This window comes from Phaseolus vulgaris, chromosome 7 (assembly GCF_000499845.2).
Source record: "Phaseolus vulgaris cultivar G19833 chromosome 7, P. vulgaris v2.0, whole genome shotgun sequence".
Lineage (NCBI taxonomy): Eukaryota > Viridiplantae > Streptophyta > Magnoliopsida > Fabales > Fabaceae > Phaseolus > Phaseolus vulgaris.
The window spans coordinates 23,742,827-23,766,861 of record NC_023753.2 but is presented as its reverse complement, the minus strand read 5'-3'; the positions used below and the strand labels follow the sequence as shown (position 1 = coordinate 23,766,861).

The following is a 24,035-nucleotide window of genomic DNA, read 5'->3' as shown; positions in this document are numbered from 1 at the left end:
CATGGGTAGTGCTTGGGGGACCGGGCGATATCCTCCTCGAGCAAGCCTTAAAATTTGATTTCTAAACATCAAATAATCATGTTGAGTATAAAACCATTATAGTTGGTCTCAATCTAACACTAGATATGAAAAACTTATTTGCAAAAGTGACTCCCAACTTGTTGTCAAACAATTGAAGGGAGAGTTTGAAGTAAAAGAATCGTTGCTCCATAGGTACTATCATTTTGTTCAAAATTTAATTGCCAGGTTTACTGAGGTAAGGATTGAACACATCCGTCGGGAACACAATACCTGGGTTGATATGCTCTCACGGTTAGCCACTATCAAGAAGAAGGGGCACCGTCGGTCGATCATCTATATTAACCTCAAGAATCCCAACGTTAGCTCGAACCAGTGTATGATAACTGAAGTAGAACCAAACTGGATGACACCCATCAAACAGTTTTTAGGAATTGGAGATTGCAGAACTGATACAACCCAATTAGCCAAGCAGATGATCAAGGATACAAGAGACACAAGTTTCAGAAGGACCTCAGTAAAAGAAGAATTGAACATAGGCCAGAGTATCAGATGTTCTTTCTTCTAGTCTTTTTAAAATACAAGTTTATGTAAATAAATTAGACTCACTTTGGGGGTCAAAATAGAAGAATAAGCTAGAGTAGGGTGTGCTTAGTAATTTAAGTAGGGTTTGCTTAGTAATTTGAGTAAGGTGTGCTTAGTAATTAGAGTAGAGTGTACTTAGTAATTTGAGTAGGGTGTGCTTAATAATTTGAGTAGGGTGTGCTTAGTAATTTGGCCTTATGCCAAGCCCACCTTTCATGACATGTGAACCTAGGTTTAGGGTTTTTTTGACCTACCTTCTAGAAGGTTTCTCACAAATGACACTCCTACCCCTCTATCTTGCTCTCCAAGTCACTTTCTCCTATATAAAGGGTGTCTTGCCTCATGTACTTACACATTGAATTTGGATAGTAAAGAAACTCTGCAGGAGTGTTTTTGTGAGACTAGAGAGTTGTCATAGTGGGTCTTATCTTGAGTTTGTGAGCACTTCAAGTGGCGGCAATTTCACCACTCATCTTGGAGTGCCTCATTTCTCCAAGTGGCATGACAACCCTTTTTCTTCCATAAGCTTTCTTCATCTCTTCACCTTTTCCTTTCTTTTCTTTACACCACTTTCCATTCCATTTTATAGTTTTCTCCTCTTTACAATTTGGTCATCTATTATATTTGTTTCTTTTTGTTCTTCAATTTCGCACCTCATCATCACTTTATATTTGTGTTTTTCTTTTTGCCCTCTAGAAGTGAACCTTAACACTTACTTAAGCACTTTGTTAAGTTCATGTCTAGTGGAAATCTTCTTTGGGTTTCTCACCATAATTGTAAATCTAAAATCATAAACAAAAGAATAACCTATAAAAACATTGAATCCTAAAATCAACTCACATCATGAACTCAATCAGAAAAGACAATGAGACAGCAAGCCACTTGGTTTCTTCTTATTGACCAAGATCTCTATCGCCGAGGATACACTCGGTCGCTGTTAAAATGCATCTCTCCTGACCAAGCCGAATATGTCATGCGAGAGATACACGATGGGGTATGTGACACTCATTTAGGGATGAGAACAATGGTTGCTAAGGTGTTAAGGGCAAGTTGCTATTGGCCGACCGTGCAAGGCGACTATACAAATTTTGTTTGAAAATGTGTCAAATTTCAGGAATACGGTAGTTTATCTCACTGAAAGCTCGAGAATCTTCACTACATTCTCTCCCCGTGGCCGTTTGTGAAATGGGGAATGGATATCATCAAACCCTTTACACTAGAAAAAGGGCATTGTAAATTTCTTCTAGTCGGGATAGATTACTTCACCAAGTGGATCGAGGCCGAACCTCTGGCAGCAATCACAGCTCGAAATGTTCAAAACATTGTATGGAGAAATATTGTTTGTCGTTTCGAGATACCCCATGTAATCATAACCGAAAATGGCCGACAATTCATTGACCGGGGACTTGCTGAAGCTCGATATCAAACATATCACGAGTTCAGTAGAGCACCCTCAATCTAATGGCCAAGCCGAAGCTGCCAACAAAGTAATTCTCAACGAATTAAAGAAGAGACTCGACCCAGCTAAAGGCAAATGGACCAAGGAGCTTCTCGATGTCTTGTGGGCTTATCGGTGTACGCCACTGTCCACCACACAAGAAACCCCTTTACATCAAACACTGAATCCTTGTTGAAGTCAGAGAACCCTCTCTACGACAACAACCACTCGATCTCAACCTCAACAAAGAAAGCTTGTTGGTTGGCCTCGACTTAATCAACAAGTTCAAAGATAAAAGCAAAATAGGGAAGAAGCATGCAAGGTTCGGGCGGCAAGGCGATACAACTCTAAAGCAATACCATGAAGCTTTCAGAAGGGATACTTAGTTTGGCGATTGCGTAGCGACGCCCATAAATAATGAGGGAAAATTCTCAAGTAATTGGGAAGGACCTTTCCGCATTTCAGACATAATGGCTGACAGAGCCTATTACCAAGAATTTTTATCAGGAAAATCTATACCGAGAACGTCGAATGCCACGCATATCAAGTTTTATTACAGTTGACAATTCTAATAAAAGACAATGTACTCTTTCCTCGCTCAGTTGTTTTATCCCTAAAGAGGATTTTCGACTAAGAAGGTTTGAACGAGGTACTTTAAAATTATATATTCTTACCTTGAATATTCTATACAATATTGACACAGGTACCACTCGGTAATGGCAACCGCTAAACTACTAGCGACCCTTACCGATCGAAAGATTGTTACATGCTACACCGTCATACCAACTGCTACTCGATAATGGCAGCCACTTAACTACTAGAGACCCTTATCGATCAACCGCTCAGTCGAGGCGACCACTTAAGTACTAGCGACCCTCACCGACCGAACAATTATCATTCGATAATGGTAGTCGCTTAACTGCTAGCGACCCTTATCGATCAACCGGTCGGTCGAGGCAACTGCTTAACTACTAACGGCCCTCACCGGCCGAACAACTATCACTCGATAATGACAACTGCTTAATTACTAGCGATCCTTATTGATATAAAACGACATATACCTAAGGAAACAACAAGCACTTCCGAAAAGGGTTAGTCATCTCAAGATACAAAGCCAGACCCCTCTAAGCCTCGAGAAAGAATCAACAAAAGAAGAAGAAGCTATAAACCCGAATATCAGAAGTTCTTCCTGTTGGTCTTCTTAAAAAATAGAATATGTTTGTAAATAATTTGGGCTCACTTTAGGGGTCCAAATAACAAAGATAGGCTACAATAAGGTGTCTTTAGCATAATAGAGAATGTAGTTATCATTTTAGCTTGAGCTGAAAGGAATAAAAAGAAATAGATGGAATGTATTTCTGATGTATATTACAAATGTGATTACAGTCTCTATTTATAGACTGTTTTACAATCTAATTAAGGAAGGAAATAATAGGTAATAAAAGACAATTATAATGGTTGTTTAAAGCTGTACAAATCAAATAAAATCAAATCACTAACAAATTTGTCCTAATAAATATAAAATGGAATCTGCACTTAATTACAACATAATTCTCCTGATTATGCAACACTCCCCCTCAAGTTGGTGAATGTATATCTATCATTCCCAACTTGCAAGTAAGATCTTCGAATTGTTTTGTGAGAAGTCCTTTAGTAAACATATCTGCCAATTGTAGTCTTGACGGGATGTACTCAGTGGCTATAAGACCATCATCCAACTTCTCCTTAATAAAGTGTCGGTCTATCTCTACGTGCTTTGTTCGATCATGTTGAATCGGATTGTGTGCAATACTAATAGCGGACTTATTATCACACCCCAAGCCCATAGGAGCTTCATATTTTATTTTAAGGTCATTAAGTATGATCTTCACCCATAATAGTTCACACACCCCTTGAGCCATGGCTCTAAATTCTGCTCTGCACTTGATCTTGCAACTACATTTTGCTTCTTGCTCCTCCATGTCACCAGATTTCCACCCAAGAACATGCAGTAGCCTGTGGTGGATCTCCTATCAACAATCGATCCTGCATAGTCAGCATCAGTATATACTTTCATGGATAAGTTTTCCCCTTTTTTTGAATAACAATCCTTTTCTTGGAGAGGCTTTTAAGTACTGAAGAATTCTATCTACTGCTTGTGAGTGTCTTTCCCTTGGATCATGCATAAATTGGCTAACCACACTAACTGCATAGGCTATGTCTGGCCTAATGTGTGATAGATAAATGAGTTTCCCCACAAGTCTTTGATATTGTGTCTTCTCCACTTTTGGGTTTTCCTCATCATTCCCAATCCTATGATTTTGCTCTATTGGCACTCCAGTGGGCTTACAACCCAACTTACCAGTCTCTTTGAGAAGATCAAGGACGTATTTCCTTTGAGAAATAAAGATGTTCTGTCTTGAGTAAGCAACCTCTATCCCAAGAAAGTACTTTAGCTTCCCAAGATCCTTCATCTCAAATTGAGCAGCTAGTCTCTCCTTCAAATTTTGTTTTTCAATCTCATCATCACCTGTAATAATCATATCATTTACATAAACCAAAAGTAGAGTGAGTTTACCATTTTGAGAATGTTTTATAAACAGAGTATGGTCACCTTGGCTTTGTCGGTACCCCAAAGATACCATAGCTTGAGTAAACCTTCCAAACCAAGCACGAGGTGATTGTTTAAGACCATACAAGGCCTTCTTAAGTCTGCACACCTTATTTTCTTTATTAACATTACCATAACCCGGTGGAATCTCCATGCATACTTCTTCCTCCAAGCTTCCATGCAAGAAGGCATTCTTAACATCAAACTGATGCATCTCCCAATCAAAGTGCGTTGCCAAGGAGAGAATAATTCTGACTGTATTCATTTTTGCTACTGGAGCAAAAGTTTCCTCATAATCGATCCCATAGGTTTGAGTGTACCCTTTTGCAACCAACCTTGTTTTATATCGATCCAACGTGCCATTAGACTGATACTTCACTGTGTATATCCACCGACAACCCACTGCCTTCTTATCCTTTGGTCTCTCTACAATCTCCCAAGTCTCATTCTTTTCTAATGCCTTCATTTCTTCATCCATGGCAAGAACCCAGTTCTAATCCTTTAAGGCTTCTTGTACTGATGTAGGGATTATAATAGAATCAATAGCTGAAAGAAAACTCCTGTGCTGCATAGAAAGTTTTTCTGTAGACACAAATTGAGATATAGGATATTTGGCACAAGATCTTTTTTCTTTTCTCAAGGCAATAGGTAAATCATCTAGGTTAGTTTTATTTAAAGTGTCCTCAAGAGTCTCATAGGTATGAGTTCTTACCTCTGGTTCGGACAATTGAAGTTGCTGTTCGATCAGGACGGGTTCTTGTTGCCTTCGTTGGTATTGTTTCCCAAAGTATCTGTCCTCATTATTCTTCTCTGGTAATGATGTTGGCATAGGGTCTTTGTCATTCTCCCTAAGAACGAAATTCTGCAACAAAGGAAAAAGTTGCAACTCAAGGTCCTCAGCTTCTTGAATACTCTCCCCCTGAAGCTGAGAACTAGGAAAGAAAGACTCTGTTTCATGGAAGGTGACATCTTTGGAAATATAAACTTTACGACTTTGAGGATGATAACATTTGTACCCCTTTTTGTTGGGGGCATAACCAATGAAGACACATTTGATGGCACGAGGATCTAACTTACCTCGATACGGGCTATGAACATGGACAAAAGCTGGACAACCAAAGACACGACTCTGAAGACTAGTTAACATGGGAAAAAAAGGATAGAATGTGGTCATAAGCTGAATATGAGTAACACCCTCTAGAACCCGAGAAGGTAATCTATTAATCAAATAAGTGGCAGTCAGGACGGCTTCCCCCAGTAAGATTTTGGAACAGACATTTGGAAAAGTAAAGCTCTAGTTACCTCAAGGAGATGACGATTTTTTCTTTCAGCAACCCCATTTTGTTGAGGAGTGTCCACACAGGTTAATTCATGAACAACTCCATTTTCCTGAAGAAACTTTGAAAGGTTCTGGTTGACATATTCTCATCCATTATCAGAACGTAATCTCTTAATTGGACTTTCAAATTGTGTTTGAACCATTTTGTAAAAATTTACAAACAAGTGAAAAACTTCAGACTTATCTTTCATGAGGAATATCTAGGTAACGCGAGTACAATCATCAATAAATGAAACAAACCATTTTGCACTTGAGATATTAGGAATAGATGAAGGTCCCAATACATCAGAATGAATAAGATCAAAAGGTTTTGAACTTCTATTATTATTCGAAGGAAAAGTTGTTCTATGGTGTTTAACAAACTGACAAACATCACAATGAAAAGACTCAACCGATAATTTTGTAAATAAAACAGGAAATAAGGATTTTAGGGTACTAAAAGGAGGATGTCCAAGACGTCTGTGTTGAAGCCATATCTGAGAAGATGACCAAGATTCAGTGTCTTGCTGAAGACTAGAAGTGTGGGCCTGTAGTTTAGCACATTTTTTAGTTTCTTCCTGTTGTAAGTAATATAACCCGCCCTGCTCTTTAGCAAGTCCAATTGTCTTCCCCGTGGCAAGATCCTGAAAAACACAATGGGAAGGAAAAAATGTCACTGCACAATTTAAATCTTGGGTAATCTTTTGAATAGACAAGAAGTTATTAGATAGGTTGGGAACATGAAGCACATTTTTTAAAGGGAAGGAAGGTTGAAGGTGGATATTACCACAACCAGTAATGGGGGTATTGGAACCATTAGCTACAGTAATATGTTGGTTATAAGATAAGGCATTGTAGGATGAAAAATAAGAGGAATGAGGTGTCATATGATCAGTAGCACCAGAGTCTATAATCCAGATATTCTCAGTACCAGAAGCATTAAAGGATAAGAAACTAGAACTCTTACCACTGATGGTTAAAGAACAAGAGCTAGTCTTACTAAGAGAGTTCATGAGAGCTCGTAAACGTTCCAACTCTTCTTTGCTGAGTGAGGGAACCTCCTCTGCTATTTGAGGGAAAGGTAAGGTCGTACTTTCAGAGTCAGATGATGCTTGATTAGCATGCCTTTGTATGGTACCTTTGAATCCTCCAATACGTTCCAAGACCTTCTCCTTTCCATGAAGTTTGAAGCATCTTTCCTTAGTATGACCTGTCTTTTTACAATAACTGCACCAACGGCTTTACGATTAGCCTTTGTGGGAGGCTTTCCAAATGAAGGAAATGAACCTTTTATAGGGCCTTTGCCAGTCGCCATAGCTGAACTATCACTAGAGTTGTTAGTACTTAGAGCTGAACTATCAACGAAGTTGCCCCCATCCAACATTACTAACCTCCGAGTTTCTTCCCCTCATACAATGTGAAAAACCTCTAAGAGAGAAGGGAAATTTTCCTTTCCCAAAATCGGAATCCTAATTGGATCAAATTCAGGGTTTAATCCAGAAAGAAATTTAAATATGCGTACCCTTTCAAGAAATTGTGTTAGTGCAATAGAGTCATCTGTGCACTTCATCTTCAAATTTTGATATTGATCTAATTTGATCCATAAACCATTCAACATACCATAGTAGTTTGTTACTGAAAGGCTCCCTTGGCTGGTATGAAAGATCTTGTTTTCTATCTCGTACCATGCTGCAGTATCTTTTTTCATAGAGTATGTTTGACAAAGGTTTTCCCAAATCTCCTTAGCAGTGGAGAAGAACATACAATTTCAGCTAATCTCTGGCGTCAGAGAATTCCATAACCAGGTCATGATAAGAGAGTCTTCATCGTCCCAGTCTTTATATTTCGAATCAGTTTTGGCTGGAGGTTTCTCTTCTAGGTGACTCAATTTCTTCCTTCGTTTGAGCGTAGCACGAACCAACTGGGCCCATTGCAGGTAGTTGTTTCCATCGAGACGATAACTGCTTTGCAACATCGGCAAATCATTGGAGCTAAGAGAGGTTGTGTTGTTAGTCGCCATTGGGAAGAGTTGACCGAAATACGACAAAACTGGTGGTGATTCTGTTTGAAAAAAAAATGCTGGGAAAAAAAGATTCCAGCAGCAGCGGTCAACGGCGGAGGTCGGCAGCGAAGGTCGGCGTTAGAAGCGGTCAACGTCGGTCGACAACGGAGGTAGAGGTCGGCGTTGGAGGTCGGCAGCGAAGGTCGACGTTAGCAACAGTCAACGTCGGCAGCGCAGGTCGGTGTCGGAGGTCGGCACGTCGCTCGACAGCGGAGGTAGAGGTCGGCGTCGGAGGTCGGCAGCGGAGGTCGGCGTCAGAGGTCGGTGGTCGACGGTCGGCAACGGTAGTATTTGCAGCAATGAAGGCTGCCTAGAAAAGTAATTGCAGCAATGAAGGCTGCCAAAAAATTGCAGAAACAAAGTCTCCCAGATCAGGAGCTCTAATACCAAGTTGAAAGGAATAGAAAGAAATAGATGGAATGTATTTCTGATGTATATTACAAATGTGATTACAGTCTCTATTTATAGACTGTTTTACAATCTAATTAAGGAAAGAAATAATAGGTAATAAAAGACAATTATAATGGTTGTTTAAAGCTGTACAAATCAAATAAAATCAAATCACTAACAAATCTGTCCTAATAAATATAAAATGGAATCTGCACTTAATTACAGCATAATTCTCCTGATTATGCAACAACTTGTTTCTAGCCTCTTAGGAAGACATTTTAACCTAGTTTCTAGAAGGACAAGCCTAGGGTGCGGGTTTGACTAAGTCAAACCCTAAGGCTGCCCATTTTTTCCCTTTTCCCTTCCTACCCCTCTTGCTTGTTTTCCAAGGCTTCTTCACCTATAAATAGGAGGCCTACCCATTGTATTTTAGAAGTTGAATTTGAATGAAGTAAAGAAACTCTGCACAAATTGTGTGAGCTCTTAGTGAGGCTTATGTCCTCTTTGGTTTGAGGTCTTATCTTGAGTGATTTGGGAAGCTCTTAGAAAAGGAATTTGCGCAAACAAAAAAAATTGTGTTCCAATCTTTCAAAGAGCAACAATTTTAAAATTTTGGGTTCATCTTGATTGGCAAATTGATTTCAACATTGTGGAATTTTTATCCTTTTGCTTTGACAAATCTCTAATGAAAGTTTCATTGTTAAAAGTTTAGTAAGTATCTTAGAGTCTTTTTGTGTGACTTTTTCTTGCTTTTCTTCTTTTTCAAGTTTTGTCATAATCTCTTTTCACAAATTTGGTTTAGCTTTCTTGTTTTGAGCTTTTCTTGATTGTCTTTTCAATTTTCTTAAGTTTGTTGTGGTTCTTTGAGATCAAGTGTGTTTGGCTTTGTCATTTTTCACTTGAGAAATTTTCAACACCAAGATATACCTTTTTAAGAGGATAAAATTCTTTTTAAGTGGTTTGAGTGTTCTCCTCTTGATTTCTTTTCAACAAAAGTGACACAAACTTGAGAGAGTGTATTCTAACTTCTTTTTCGCTAATTGTTTGATTCCTTGTGCAAACATTATGGGTCATTTGTCTTTAGGTGAATCTTCAAAACCTCAATCACATCACAAAACCCACCTTTTGGGAGAACTTGTGGAGGTCAAGAAGCGAATGGTCCATAAAGATGAGAAAAAGCCAACTAGCGAAAAGATTGCAAAGACTAGAAGAAGCTCAAGCTTGGAAAACTTAAGAAAGGAGATGAGAGCTGCCAAGAACAACTAGACATTCCATGCACTATGGGAGTCAAGAACATGATTGGCGAGTGCACAATTTTGACAAATGACACCATCATCACCAACAACAACCACAACATTCTTTTGATTTTGTAAAGTTACCTAGTTTTAGTGGGTCCAATAACCTTACTTTGTATTTAGAATGGGAAGCTAAAGTTGAACATCTCTTTAATGTGTATAAGGTCACCGAGGACCAAAAGTTTAGGTTAGCTTCCCTAGTTGTTTTAGACTATGTCATCCAATGGTAGCAACAAACTGTAATGGACATTGAGCTAAACAAGAGGTCAGTCGTGGTCTCTTGGTATGATTTGAAAGCATATATGCGCGCACGGTTTGTTCCTCCTCCTTATAGGAAGGAACTCTTATTGAAGCTCCAACAACTTCATCAAGGACCTAGGACGGTAGACAAATATTTTAAAGATCTAGAAACAACTTTGACTAAGATAAATATGCATGATAGTGAAGAGTCAAAGATCACTAGTTTTGTGAGTGGTTTAAGGAAAGAAATTAAAGATGTTGTAGAATTATATGAGTACTCTTCTTTAAAGAAGTTGGTTCACCTAGCCATCAAGGTGAAATCACATATTTTGACGAAAGCAACTTTCAAAACTAGTCATCATGATGACTTCTACAAATGTTCAGGGAAGGATAAAAATAACATTTCTACAACAACTTCTCCTTCCAATTTTTCAAAAGTAACCACTTCTTCCTATAAAGTTTTTAAAGACAAACCTTATACCTATACCCCTAAGTCACCCACCAAACCTTCAAGCACAACATGTTTTAAATGTTTAGGGTTTGGGCACATAGCTGTCAATTGTCCAAATAAAAGAACCCCAAATCTAAAAGAGGAACATCATGGCCAAATTAAAACAAAAACCAAAAGTGAAAATGAAAGAGAAAATGAAGGACAAGATACCACGAATATCATCACTTCACCTCAAAGGTGTTTTTCTTCCTTGTCTTTTTCATTACCTAAACATTCTAAATACTTGACATATTTGATTAAGAACTTTAGGGATGATATTCAAAAACCTCCTAAAGGTTATCACCTTCTAAGAGGATTCTTCCAAAATCATTTCATCCCCAAATATTATTTCCAAACATGGCCTGTAGCTAGAATTCAACCATGTAATCTCCCTAAGCTTAATGAACATAAGTTTGCTTCACACCTACCATATACAAATCATGTGAACAAACTCACTATGTTATTTGTAGGAGTTCTAAATTCGACGACAAATTCTTTCGAACCTGGGGAGCATGATACAAACCGACAGATAACTAAGGACACAACAAGCACTTCCCAAAAGGGTCAGTCATCTCAAGATACAAAGTCAGACCCCACCAAGCCTTGAGAAAGAATCAGCAAAAGAAGAAGAAGTTATAAACCCAAATATCAGAAGTTCTTCATTTTGGTCTTCTTAAAAAAGAGAATATGTTTGTAAATAATTTGGGCTCACTTTAGGGGTCCAAATAGCAAAGATAAGCTAGAATAAGGTGCCTTTAGCATAATAGGGGGATGTAGTTATCATTTTAGCTTGTTTCTAGCCTTTTAGGAAGACAATTTGACCTAATTTCTAGAAGGACAAGCCTAGGGTGCGGGTTTGACTTAGTCAAACCCTAAGGCTGCCCATTTTTTCCCTTTTCCCATTTTACCCTCTTGCTTGTTTTCCAAGGCTTCTTCACCTATAAATATGAGGCCTACCCATTGTATTTTAGAAGTTGAATTTGAATGAAGTAAAGAAACTTTGCACAAATTGTGTGAGCTCTTAGTGAGGCTTATGTCCTCTTAGGTTTGAGATCTTATCTTGAGTGATTTGAAAAGCTCTCAAGTGGCGGCCAACACACTCATCTTGGAGCAAAACCACCCTCCAAGTGGCGTGACATTTCTCACCCACCACCATAAGTTTTCTCATTCCATTTTTCCTTCCATTTCTCCATTTCATTTATGTTTTTGTCTCTTAGTCTCTTATTTATTGTGTTTGGGTTTCACTCATAATCATGAGTATGGTGCATCATTTGGGAAACCATGACCATCATTGATGATTACCTTGTGCCCATTTCAATTTTGCAATTGCATCCTCACCATATCTTGTTTTCCATATTTGCCTCTGTGAAGTGAACCCTCACACTTTCTTAACCACTTGGTTAAGTTCGTGTCCAGTGGGAATCTTCCTTAGGTCCTCACTCATAATTGCTAAAATCTCAACCTTAAGTAAAAGTGTCACCATAAATGAAAACATCTAAAAATCAACTCACATCACTTATCGATCAACCGCTCGGTCGAGGCAACCGCTTAACTACTAGCGACCCTTATTGACCGAACGCCTAATACCCGGTAACAATAACTGCTTAACTACTAGCAATCCTTACCGGATGATATCTACACAAGTTAAATGTGTCTACATTAACACAACTTCACATATATGCACTTTTGGTTAAGGTATTCCTTATCACATATATGTGCTTTCCGTTAAGGTATTCCTTTTCTACCAATTAATGAAATTTTGCAGATAATCATATGAGAACACAATCTACTCAATACGCCATACACTCGATGGCCACACATAGTCAATCACGACTACTAAATTCATCAAGCTCAACTAATCGGTTAGTTGAAATTATGATATTTTGTAGTGTTAATCCCACTATCGGTCCAAATGGTTAAAGTTCATCATTGGATGAGGTTTTATTCTTAATTATGGCATTGATCAACGTTTATCAAATCAACAACTAAGGGTGAATGTTCAAAGACTCGGTCAACCATGCTTCATTAGAGCTCACAAAATAATTACAGATTGGAAAATAGAGTTAAAGTCTCGGTCATCCATCTCAAGCTATAAATTGCAAAATTTAAAGGCATAGGTTAAAGTGCAAAAGTTCAAATTGTTCAATGCCCACATCCTAGGCCCAAGAAAATTCCAAGAGTCAAGATAAAATACATTAAATAGAACGAACCACCTCTTCGATAGAGCATTCGCCCTCATCTTCATGATTTTTACCTTGGCCTTCAATCTCATCTTCATCGTCGCCTCCGACCGATACAAGCTTATCTTTCACTATATCTTTGTCGACATCGTACCGTTCATCATTGATTGGCACGTCATTAGAAATGCAGCTTGGCGCACGCCTTGAAAAAAATAGCAGTTTTTGCTAATACGCAGGAGGAAAGCCTCAAATTCATCCAACTTTGCAGGTATCATTTTCTTTTCTTCCTCGACCTTTGCTCGGTCGGCCTTCTGTATTTGCAACTTGGTTTTCAGCACTAAGACTTTACCCTTCGCCTCGTCATCTTTAGCACTGCTTGGTGGCATTTTTCATCCAGCGTGCCCATAGCCTCCAAGGTAGGTTTCAGAAAGCTTGAGGACTCGACCAATTCTACGCAGCCGAATTTCTCTTTAATTCATCGCCCAATGTGTGGGTCACCACCAAGGAACGACTTAGCATCTCGGTCAACCCCTCTACCAAGTCATCCGTTGAGATACTAGTTAGAATGCTTTCTTCTTCGGGTGTCATCCTGATTTGAACACCCTGGGCCAGTTGTAGACCCCACCAAGTATTGAGGGTGTGGTTGACAACCCAGTATTCGATCGGGGCTAGGATGTTTTACCCGGACGACCTCTCTTTCTTTTTCCCGGAGGAGGCAGGGTTGTCGTAGGAGGCACCACGTAAACGATCGGGGATGAGGTTCCCACACCAAGTACTTCCAATGACACTTTTTGGCGCTTGAGCGCCTGGGGTTTTAGTTGCTTTAAATATTTTGTGGACTCCAGGTGACTTGAGCCATTATTTTTGCGAAATACAAAACACTTAATCATCCAGGCAGAATATCAAATAAAATTTTATACATTGAAATGTAGCATACCGATCAGATTCGTCTACCTCTTGGACGACTCAAACAAGGAAACAAGCCCTAATTGAAAGCCTATGAGGATGTTGGTCGAGAATGGAAAAGATTGCTTTATCATGAGGACTCATTGAGGACCTCAGCCAGGACACGTAACGTTTGGGATTTCGAGTCCAATGAAACGGGAACTTCGACCTCCTTCATAGTCGTAAAAATATGGTTTGTCGTCTGGTTCGATAAAAACTTTGAAATACTTCTCCTTAAAGTGTTTGTAGGATGAAGTGTAAGGAGAAAAAAGGATACTACCCGGACAACTAGTCAAGGATAACCAACTCACGGGGGTGATAGGTTAGGAATTATAATAGAAAAGAAAAGTTTGCAGCATCAGTCTCAACCTAAAAACATCGCAAATTCCCTTGAAGGCTTTGAAGAGCAGCCCATGAATTGGGATGCAGCTGAGTAGGGGTAACGTTGAGAATCCGAAGGACCCCCATCGTGAACTCATAAAATGGAAAGGTAACATGCAAGTCATTGAAAAAAGTAATAAACTCTTGAGGAGCATTCTACCGGTTGTGACATACTCTGTTGAAGTGACTGCAACTATCTGCTGCAACTGCATCCGAGGGAGCGTCAAATTTTAGAATAGTCACTTTAGACAAAAAAAAACCCGTCTAAAGCAGTAGGACCCCTAAAGCAAGTAGCAACGTCTAATATGTGTGGATCAACCCACTCGTAGTCAGGAATATCAGAACCGACGCCGACCGATTGGTCTGAATCATTTCTCACTTTTCCAGATGCGGAGTGAGTGGGATCAGAATACTCTATATTCACAATAATATCAAAGGACTCAATAGAGGAAGACATCACTAACCTTTTTAATGACAAACGCAAAAGAAAGCAAGTTGTGTGAGACTCGACACTCGGAGCACGATTAATGAATTCTTAGGCATAGACGATGAACAACAAACCCTTTAACATTCGTGAGCACCTCTATTTATAGAAAAGGCACGAAGAGAGAGAATTAGATACTCACTATTCGGCACCGTTAGATCTCTTTTCATCCAAGACTCAGACACTCGGCATACGAAACGACACACATCAAAAGCCATTAGATCTTTGGATCAAACAGTATCTATGAAACGATTTTTTTTGAAAAAGAGTGAGTCACATCCCTAACAGCATTAAATGCACCCAACAGTCACATCTCACCTCGAGGCACCCAACAGTTACATCTCGAATCTTTAGAAACTAATGCTTCTTCAAGCCTGGGTGGCAAGTGTACTGGTCGGTACCGAACAAACCAATTACTCGGGCTCAGTGATCGACCGACCGCGCCAAAGCATACTTAAAGCACTTAATAAATGATGGCAACGACAGCTACAAAAGCCCTTTACGAGTCACATTTATGTCCCGAATTATGCGGGAAATATCTTTGACTAATCCGATAAATTCGGATTAACCAAAAGATGATACAAATATTTTTCAGATATACCAACATACCTATATACTAGTATATTTCCCTATAAATCAGAGATCATGATACACATTAGTGAACAACTGATATTCAATCCATCACAACAAGGGTCCATGACCAACAATATAAATAAACCCTTTTGCAAAGGTATAAGGTACGCTTTAATTAGTTTACAAATATACACTCTATATACAGATTACTTACTTTTTTCAAGTAAACCCCGACCGAACGCCAAAATTTGAAGAAGAAGACTCGAAAAAAGAAGCAAGGAGATCATCGACATGTCAGTGATTGTACAACCAGCTCCAGATACTATCTAGGCCCTCTTTGCTTGAACAAATTCACATTATTATTTACATATGTTAAACCTTTATACAAATGATTCTCTTAATTTTTTTTAAATTATAAAGTATATTAATACATTTTATAAAGGATAAAGTATATATACATATATATATATATTAATGTATGTCTCGTGTCCTATAATTTTAAGTTAATCATGTAACCATATTTGTATTTGTGTAGGATCCGTGTCTATGCTTCGTACGTTCTCATGTCCACCTTACCATTTTAAGGCTTTACACCTCACAATTTCGTTAATTCTCTAAAGAGAATTTCCAATCTAACAACATCTAAGTTCACAACTTCTAGGTTTTGAGTCAGAATCAAATCTAAGGTTTATTGCATCAATGCTCTCTTACTTCTTAGCAGCTTCAATTACCAGACTTAGAGATAATAAAACAACAATATATTAAAATAATAATAATAATAAAGTAATTAATAATAATAATATATAAATAAAATAATAAATAAATAAATAAAATAGTAATAATAAAATTATTATTTAATAACTAATTAAAATTAATTTATAAAAAAAATAATTTCATCATTTTATAAATATACAATTTATATTTCTTTAAAATTTATTATATGTATCTAATCACTTATAAATTTTTATAAATATTTTTTAATATAAATAATTGTACTTTTCACTTTCTTATTAATATTAGAATTTATTTTTTTATTATGAAAATTATTTGATTATAGGAAGGACTTATGCTTTGTTTTGTAGTTCGAGTTCAATTCCTCATATAATACTGTTTAAATTTTTATTTTTCCATATAGCAACCTCTTGTTTTTATTCTCTATCTAGCATCCTAACACCCTTTTGTTTTTATTTCCCTATCTAGCACCATTTCAAAAGTTTAAAAAAAAAATTAAAAAAATTGATAATTTTAATTTTGAATGTATTAAAAAAATAAACATTTTTAATGTTTAAAATAGTTAGAAATATAATTAATAAATAAAGAAATGAGTTTTTCCAAAATAAAAATAAAAAAGTAATAAATTAAAAATCTTTAGTTTAAAATTATTTGTTTAAAGAATGAAGAAAATAAAAAATTAAACCCTACAACAACATAAAAGTTGAATCTATAAACATAAATTAGTATTTATTATTATTATTATTGATGTAATCATGTTAATTTCAAGTAAAAAATACAGGACATAATTATAAAAAAACCAAAGTCAATTTGTATTATTTAGTAGTGGACACAGATAATATTGAAGTGTTTATCCTAAATGCAAAATCCTAAAAAAAAAAAACCAATGCAAATGCTACACTTAATGCTTAAAAATGAGAAGAAAAAAATACAAAAATAAATAAGTATAGAAAATAAAAACAGCAGCAATAAAAATAAAAACAAAAAATAGAAATAAATAAAGAATGTTAGAAAAAGAAATAATAACTAAAAACATAAAAGATATAAAATAAAGGCAAAACAAAATAAGATAAAGATAAAAGATATAAAAAAAATAATCAAAACAAGATAAATATAAGAGATATAAGGCGATAGTAAATAAGTATATGTTGATCATAAAAAGGAAAATAAATGAGAGATGATCATTCATTTAATATTTTCTTCAATGGTACATTAAATAGTTTGTGCAAAATGAAACATAATTAATGACGAGAAATGGACGTTCTAGTAATGTTGGGACACGTTCTTTTTGTGACTTAGGCCTCCCCTTTGAGGTTCTTTTCATGTCAGGACTTGGACATAGTATTTGACCAATGTATGCAGGCCAATACTCTTCATTTCTGAGTTCACCAAATAGTCCTTCGTAAACATGAAAGACCTGTTGCAATGTGTACACATGTGAAATGTACCTAGCAAAATCGTGGTGAACATATTTGCATGCAGCAAGCACATGGGAGCATGGTAGGTGTAGTTTTTGGAATTTCCCACAGTCACACCATAATTCGTCCAAGCGAACTGCAAATCGGTCTGGTGGTCGTACTTCTCTTGGATTTTGTCTTTCTTCTACCAAAAATCTGGTGTTCCTCCTATCAAAGGAAAGCATTCTATTAGTGTTTGCCTTTGATTGTGCATCTTTCAATGCTTTTACTACAACTTCAGAGTATTCATGTCCAACAACCATCATGGCTTCCACTTGCCTGCCTCTATTTGTGAAGAATTTATTGCAACGAGTGTATGTTGCCATCACCATGGAAGATATTGGAAGATTTCTTGTTTTCTTCAAAACATAGTTGATCGACTCAGCCATATTGGTTGTCATATGTCCCCACCTTTTACCGTTGTCCCATGCAAGAGTCCACTTCTCTCTCAGGATATCATCCAGCCACTGAGTTGCCTCAGGATTTTTCTCTCTATGTTGTAGTAGTAAAAAAAGTGTGGCTCTATTCCATATGCTGTAATTATTTGTTGCAAATGTAGTTAGTAATTAAAATTGACAAAAACAATATGTATAATTTGAAAGAGTTGATTAACTTAATGTATAAGGACAATTACCCATGTTGATAACATCTTTCTTTAGTGTTGTATTTCTAAACCGCCTCATGAAGTTCTGTGTTATGTGCCGAATGCAATACACATGCATAGAATTATTGTTGTTCCAACCACTATCGTCTCTAGAGTATGCACTCTTTATTGATTTGTGGCAGTCAGAAATGAGCAAAGACCATCTTGCGAAGTGACATATCTTTGTAGGTATTGCAAGAAAAAGAACCAAGCATCAGCAGTTTCACCCTCTACGATGGTGAAGGCAATTGGTAATATGTTGTTCTGACCATCTTGCGCAATTGCGACCAATAACGCTCCTCTATATTTCCCATACAAGAAAGTTTCATCAACTTGGACCACCGGCTTGCAAAATTTGAAACCATCAATGCATGGTTTGAATGTCCAAAATACCCTCTTGAAGATGATGTGGTCCGTGTCCAATTGGTTTCCTTCATAAGCAGGTTGGGCCTTTATTTTCCAAATAAACCCAGGAATGTAAAGTTACATTACATTTAGGAGTGTTGGAAATTTTTGGTATGACTCTTCCCAATTGCCATATACATTTTCTATGGCCAGTTGTTTTCTTAGCCATGCCTTTTTATATGTGACTGTATACCCCAAGGATGACTTCATGTGCGCTATTATGGTTGACACTGGTGTGGAAGGGTCAACTTGGATGATTTCATGAATGCTTTGTGCAATCATTCGATGCAATCATTCGATGCCCCAACTTATTGTGGTCTTTTGAGATCATAGAGGATACACAGGTGTGAACACCTTCCAACTTCATAATTTCCCACAATTGATTCTTGGTTTGCAAAATCAATCTACACCTCCATGCGTAATCATCATGAACACATCAAACTAGGAGCCTTGATTAATTTGATGATGACACCTTGTATGTGCAATGATTGATAATGTGGAAACGATTGATGGCATCTTGAGCTTCTTCCTTGGTGTTGAACTGTTGGCCAACGAAAAGTGTCCCTAGAGGATACACTACTGTGTCGCGATCAAAGACATTACCAAATGTTGGGTCATACATAGGTGGTTCAGGTGGAAAGTGCAAAAAATGCTCCTATGGGACATAAGATGAGTTATGTTCATGTTGTTGATTGTTTGTATGGTGTGCATGTGGTTCTTTTAACTTCTCATCATCAGCAGCTGCAAGTATTTCGTCTTCATCCTCACTAGAAGGATCAAAGACTTCATTGGGAAGACCAACAACCACATGCTCTTGTGGTGATTCTTGAGCGAGTTGTTGATTTTTGTGTTTGTCTAGGCTGATATATTGACCACTTAATAGTTGGGTATATGACTGCATGTCTTTTTCCCATTCCTCAAGATGTTGATGGGTGGGTTCATTCATATCTAATGAGAAAGGGTGTGGTGCTTCGTGGGACAATAGTTGTGATAGGTGGTGGTATGAAGGTTGAACTTCTTGTGATGGTTCAAAATGAATGTTTAGTGAAGGAGAGGAATGTGTGGGTTGACATTGTGTTGATGAAGATGCAAACCTTTCAAATGTGACGTACACTTCGGGTCTGGTTTGTAGTTGAATGGAGTCGTAGATGTCAAAGAATGCCTCAACATCATCATCCTCGGTCATCTCGATGGCGGTGTAATGACTTACCCCTCCACCAAGTCTAATCGGGTAGCGGAAGTGAATTGTTGCGACCATTTCTTCTGCTTCCCTATGCAGTTTTCTGAGGATGACTTCTTTCATACTTTGTAGGGTCATTCCTCTTTTGATAGCAACAACTTTTGGTGTCATAGAATTGAATGTACATCCTTCAATGGGACATTCTTTCATTGATAAATCATAGTGAACAATGACATATAATGAAGCCATTTGTTGACAACAAACAAAATGTTGGGTGTGAAATACAAAAGGAAACATGAAGAAATCAAAGATGTTGGGTGTGACATACTTATTTAGTATCCCCTTATATCTCTTATCTTTATCTTGTTTATATTTTTTTTATATCTTTTATCTTTATCTTATTTTGTTTTGCATTTATTTTATATCTTTTCTGTTTTTAGTTATTATTATTTTTTCTGCCTTTCTTTATTTATTTTTGTTTCTGTTTTTATTCATTAATTATATTTTTAACTATTTTAAATATTAAAAATATTTATTTATTTAATGGATTCAAAATTAAAATTATCAATTTTTTTAATTTATTATTTTTTTTACTTTTGAAATAGTGTTAGATAGGAAAATAAAAACAAAAGGGTGCTAGATAGAAAAATAAAAACAAAAGGATGTTAATTAGATGGAGAAATAAAAATTTAAATAGTGTTATATGAGAAATTGAGTCCTCGAAGGACATGTGATTTTTCATTTTTTTTTTGTCTAAAATTTTATTTTGTCCCCCTAATCTTGAAATAATAACATCTGTAATGTTTATTATTTTTAACTTTTAAAAAAGGTTTAAATTATTAGGAAGAAATAGGTAAAAAAAAATATTTTACCAATAATGTCTATTATTTTTAATTCAGCTCATCATTTCTTCTTTAATTAAATATTTCTCTTTTTATTTAGATCAGAACAATTAGTTTAATATAATGCATATTACCTTTAATTAAATTATTAATTTCTAGAATATAAATTGTTAATATTTTAGATACCATCCAAATAATTTCTTTAAATTGTTCGAAATCATATATAAAAGAATAATTTACGTAAAAAAACTATAATTAGATCAAATGAAAATGACCAAATACAAAATTAGGCCTTTTATGTTTAAGTAAATTATATTTATTTTATTTCTTATTTAGTCCATAGAAGTTAGTGTATTTTAATTATTACTGCTTCTAACCTAATTAATTTTTTTAAAAAGTCTTCTCTCAATATTTTATGATATGTTGGTAATTAACCAATTTCCACATTTCTTTCAAATTAATTTGTATAACTCTTTAAAATGTACAAACTAACATCTAATTAATTAAACATTTAATTTCTATTTACATATATGTATATATATTTGACAAAAATTAAATTTTACTATTTATCTTTGGCCATGAATATTCTCAAAATCTGTAAGTAATTTTTTAATTATTAAATAAATAATACTAATTATAAAATGATCCAGTCTTTAGCATGTGATTGTTGCTTGTACTATCAGTAGTTTGTAGAAAGCTTAATATGAGAGATTTAGGAACGGGGTCCAAGCATCTATACTCAAGTTAACTTAGGTAATTATACATTTATATATATACACATCTAACATATATATTTTAACTAAAATAATGACTTGAAGAAATATTACATTTTTTGTGGTAGGCTTAATCTTTATATGTCTCAGACTAATAATTATATTCTCTTGAATTTTGTTTAATTAGTTTGAAAATTTGTTTCATGCATAGATATCCCCCATTGTGCACTTAATTACCCCACCAGTAGATTAAGAAATAGGTTCAAACGCCACAAACATTAATTAAATTTACAATCTTAATAAACCAAAATCTATACATTACTCTTACTTATCCCATATTTATCATGTTAAAGATAACATTATTCAAGTGCTACCTACTTTTTAACAAGGTGTATAAGATCAATGAAATCTAATCATAATAGCATAATCATTACCTAATAAGATATTTTCAATAAATATCTACATAAGTCAACAAATAAACAATTTATACCATCAACTAATATACCACTAAAATAATTTATAACTATCACAAAGTTGTATAATTTTATATACATTATTAATTTATTCAACCTTTATATTAAGAATAATTTCGTGTAGTGACTTTGTCTTCTCTTACTTTATGTTGACAAGTGTGATTGAAGTTAAATGGTGATGTCTATTTGTCGTGAATTGCATTTCGAATATATTGATTAAGGTGTTGAAGAAATCGATGCAGTGGGATGACAATAGTGTAAATCAACTCAGTGTGACACCTTTTAGGGACGTGAGGAGAATACTTGGTAGAGAAGGGCGTTGTCGACAATGTACAAGCTAATATGCATGACATATGCGTTGATGTGTTTGTCGGGATCGGTGATACTATCATATTTGTCCAGTGTGTTCTCTAGTTGCTTTGAAGATAGACTTCCATTATGACCTCGATGAAAGGGCTGTGACGGGAAGACTTCCCAAGAGTACTGGCGGAGACTGGTGGTTTAGAGCTCCATTAGTAAGAGTTGTTGGCTTCCGTACTCATATTGGTTTGTTGGTTGGGTTTTATGAGGTCTTAACTCCCGTCCTGTGTGATTTGGATGGTTGTGATATTCATTTGTTGCATCATATGGCCATTTTCCTCTTTAAGGGTCCTTATTTCTTCTCGTTTTTTTCTCTTAAGGATATCCATTTCTTCAGCATTTTTAGCTCTTTTCTCGTTTCTCTTATCATTGGCATGAGATATTCCTGGTGGTTCTCCACCTCCTTGGTTGGGTGCTTATTGTTGTTCGTCATGTTCCTGGTGATTACCATGTGGCTTTCTGGGTAAGGTTTTCTCCCGACCCCCCAAGTGAGTGCCAAAATATTTTTGCAGGGGCGGGATCTTCGGTTGTCGGTCTTATCAATCTTTCTAGCAGGGGTACTGCAATGCCATTTGAACACTCAAGTTAGTTTCAAGGTTTGAGTGTGAGATAACTCTAGGATTACCTTTGGTCTGAGTGGATTTGTCAATTTATAGTTGTGGTGATGAACCTTATAGCGTACGATTGATGAGTTGGGACACACCCAATGGAACCCAATTGTCATTTAATTATGATTTAAAGGTGATTATTTCATAATGATCTTGAATAAAGTTTGTTAGATGGATCAACCGAGATGCGCCCACGTGTCAAATATCCGGATGGATAATAGTGTTTATGTTAGGATAGCGTCAAATATCCAGAAGGATAATAGTGTTTATGTTAGGATAGGATAGTCTCGATATTAGACCACTTGGTAGAACAAAATAATTTATGTATGCATTTATTATATGGAGAGAAAAATGGTAAAATAAAAAAAATTGTACATCTGTTTTATTAAAATCAAGAAAAAGTATTCACTTAGGAGTTCCTACAAAGCAACTTTAAAAGAAGTTAAAAAGAAAATGAAAGGATAAATTTTAAAGCATAGGTAGAGCTACAACTTTACCCCCTCTGTTTTTGTGTGTGTCTTTAGAGTTCTTTTTGAATATATCAAACAGTGGAAATAATTTTCTTTATCAAAATAAGATTGTTATATAATATTTTATTTTACCCCTTATCATAATATATAAATATACATACATAAATGAAGTATTAGATAAAAAATAAATATATAATTAACAATAGCATAATTAATGATACTTTTTGAACTTTTAAAGACAATGATTAAAAAAAACAAATATTTTTCAATTCCACAACTAAGAATAAATAAAGTCATTAAAAATTAACGAAATTACAAATTGAAGTGAGTATTAATGGAAGTAACCACTTGTCTCACCCACTTCAAATGAACTTTTGATATTGGTAGTGGATAATTTCTTGGAAATGAAGTTTAATTTTTTTTCAACATCAGCCGTAATCTATGAATTTTACTACTGTGTAAACTTCATGTATGCTAAGTTTTTTTCATGATTTGGAAATATAATGAATTTTAGGAATCGTGAATCTAGAAATTATGATTCCAATGCTTAAAATTTGTTTGATTTGTAAAAATATTATTAAAAAAGATTTATACATTTTTGTACGGAAAAAGGAGTAACGTAGTTTATTAATAATTTAATTATTCATCACATTAAATGGTATAATAAAAGTAATATGACATTTTTATCACCAAAAAAAAATTATTTTTTTAAGTTGGAAATTTTGCTTTCCCACCTCTCCGTGAGATACATAGTTCAAAAAACATGTTTTCCCTTTTAAAAATATTAATCAAACATAATTCAAGAATAATATTTTTAACGATTGATTCGAACAAATTGAAGGGAAAACTCTACCTAAGAATGTTAATAATTGAATAAAAAATCATTAATAAACATCTTCGGTTATTATCAATCTCAATAACCATATATAAAAAGTTGAAATTTCACAACGGTATAAAAAAAAATTAATTCCAACATTCGACCAAACATGCAGCCCATAAATGTGTGCTTTTGCGAACACTTTTCCGACTTTTTATATGAATTGGTGAAAATTGCAGAAACAGTTATTGTTCCCGAGAGAGGAAACAGTGGTCTATTTTGTGTTAGTGATGCCATGCGTCATAGTTCATCTTCGCCTCCTTTAACCAGAAACCAAAGTGCAATC

The 24,035-nt window shown here is 35.6% G+C and overlaps 1 protein-coding gene across 1 annotated transcript; it reads right to left on the bottom strand.

Moving 5' to 3' along the window:
- Positions 1-16,922: 16,922 nt before the first annotated feature.
- On the bottom strand, positions 16,923-18,508 carry LOC137829282 (uncharacterized). The gene is made up of 3 exons (XM_068636085.1): positions 18,365-18,508; positions 18,030-18,271; positions 16,923-17,712 (listed from the first exon to the last, which is right to left on the bottom strand). The coding sequence occupies exons 1-3, from the start codon at positions 18,506-18,508 to the stop codon at positions 16,923-16,925; spliced, it is 1,176 nt and encodes a 391-aa protein (XP_068492186.1).
- Positions 18,509-24,035: the final 5,527 nt, after the last annotated feature.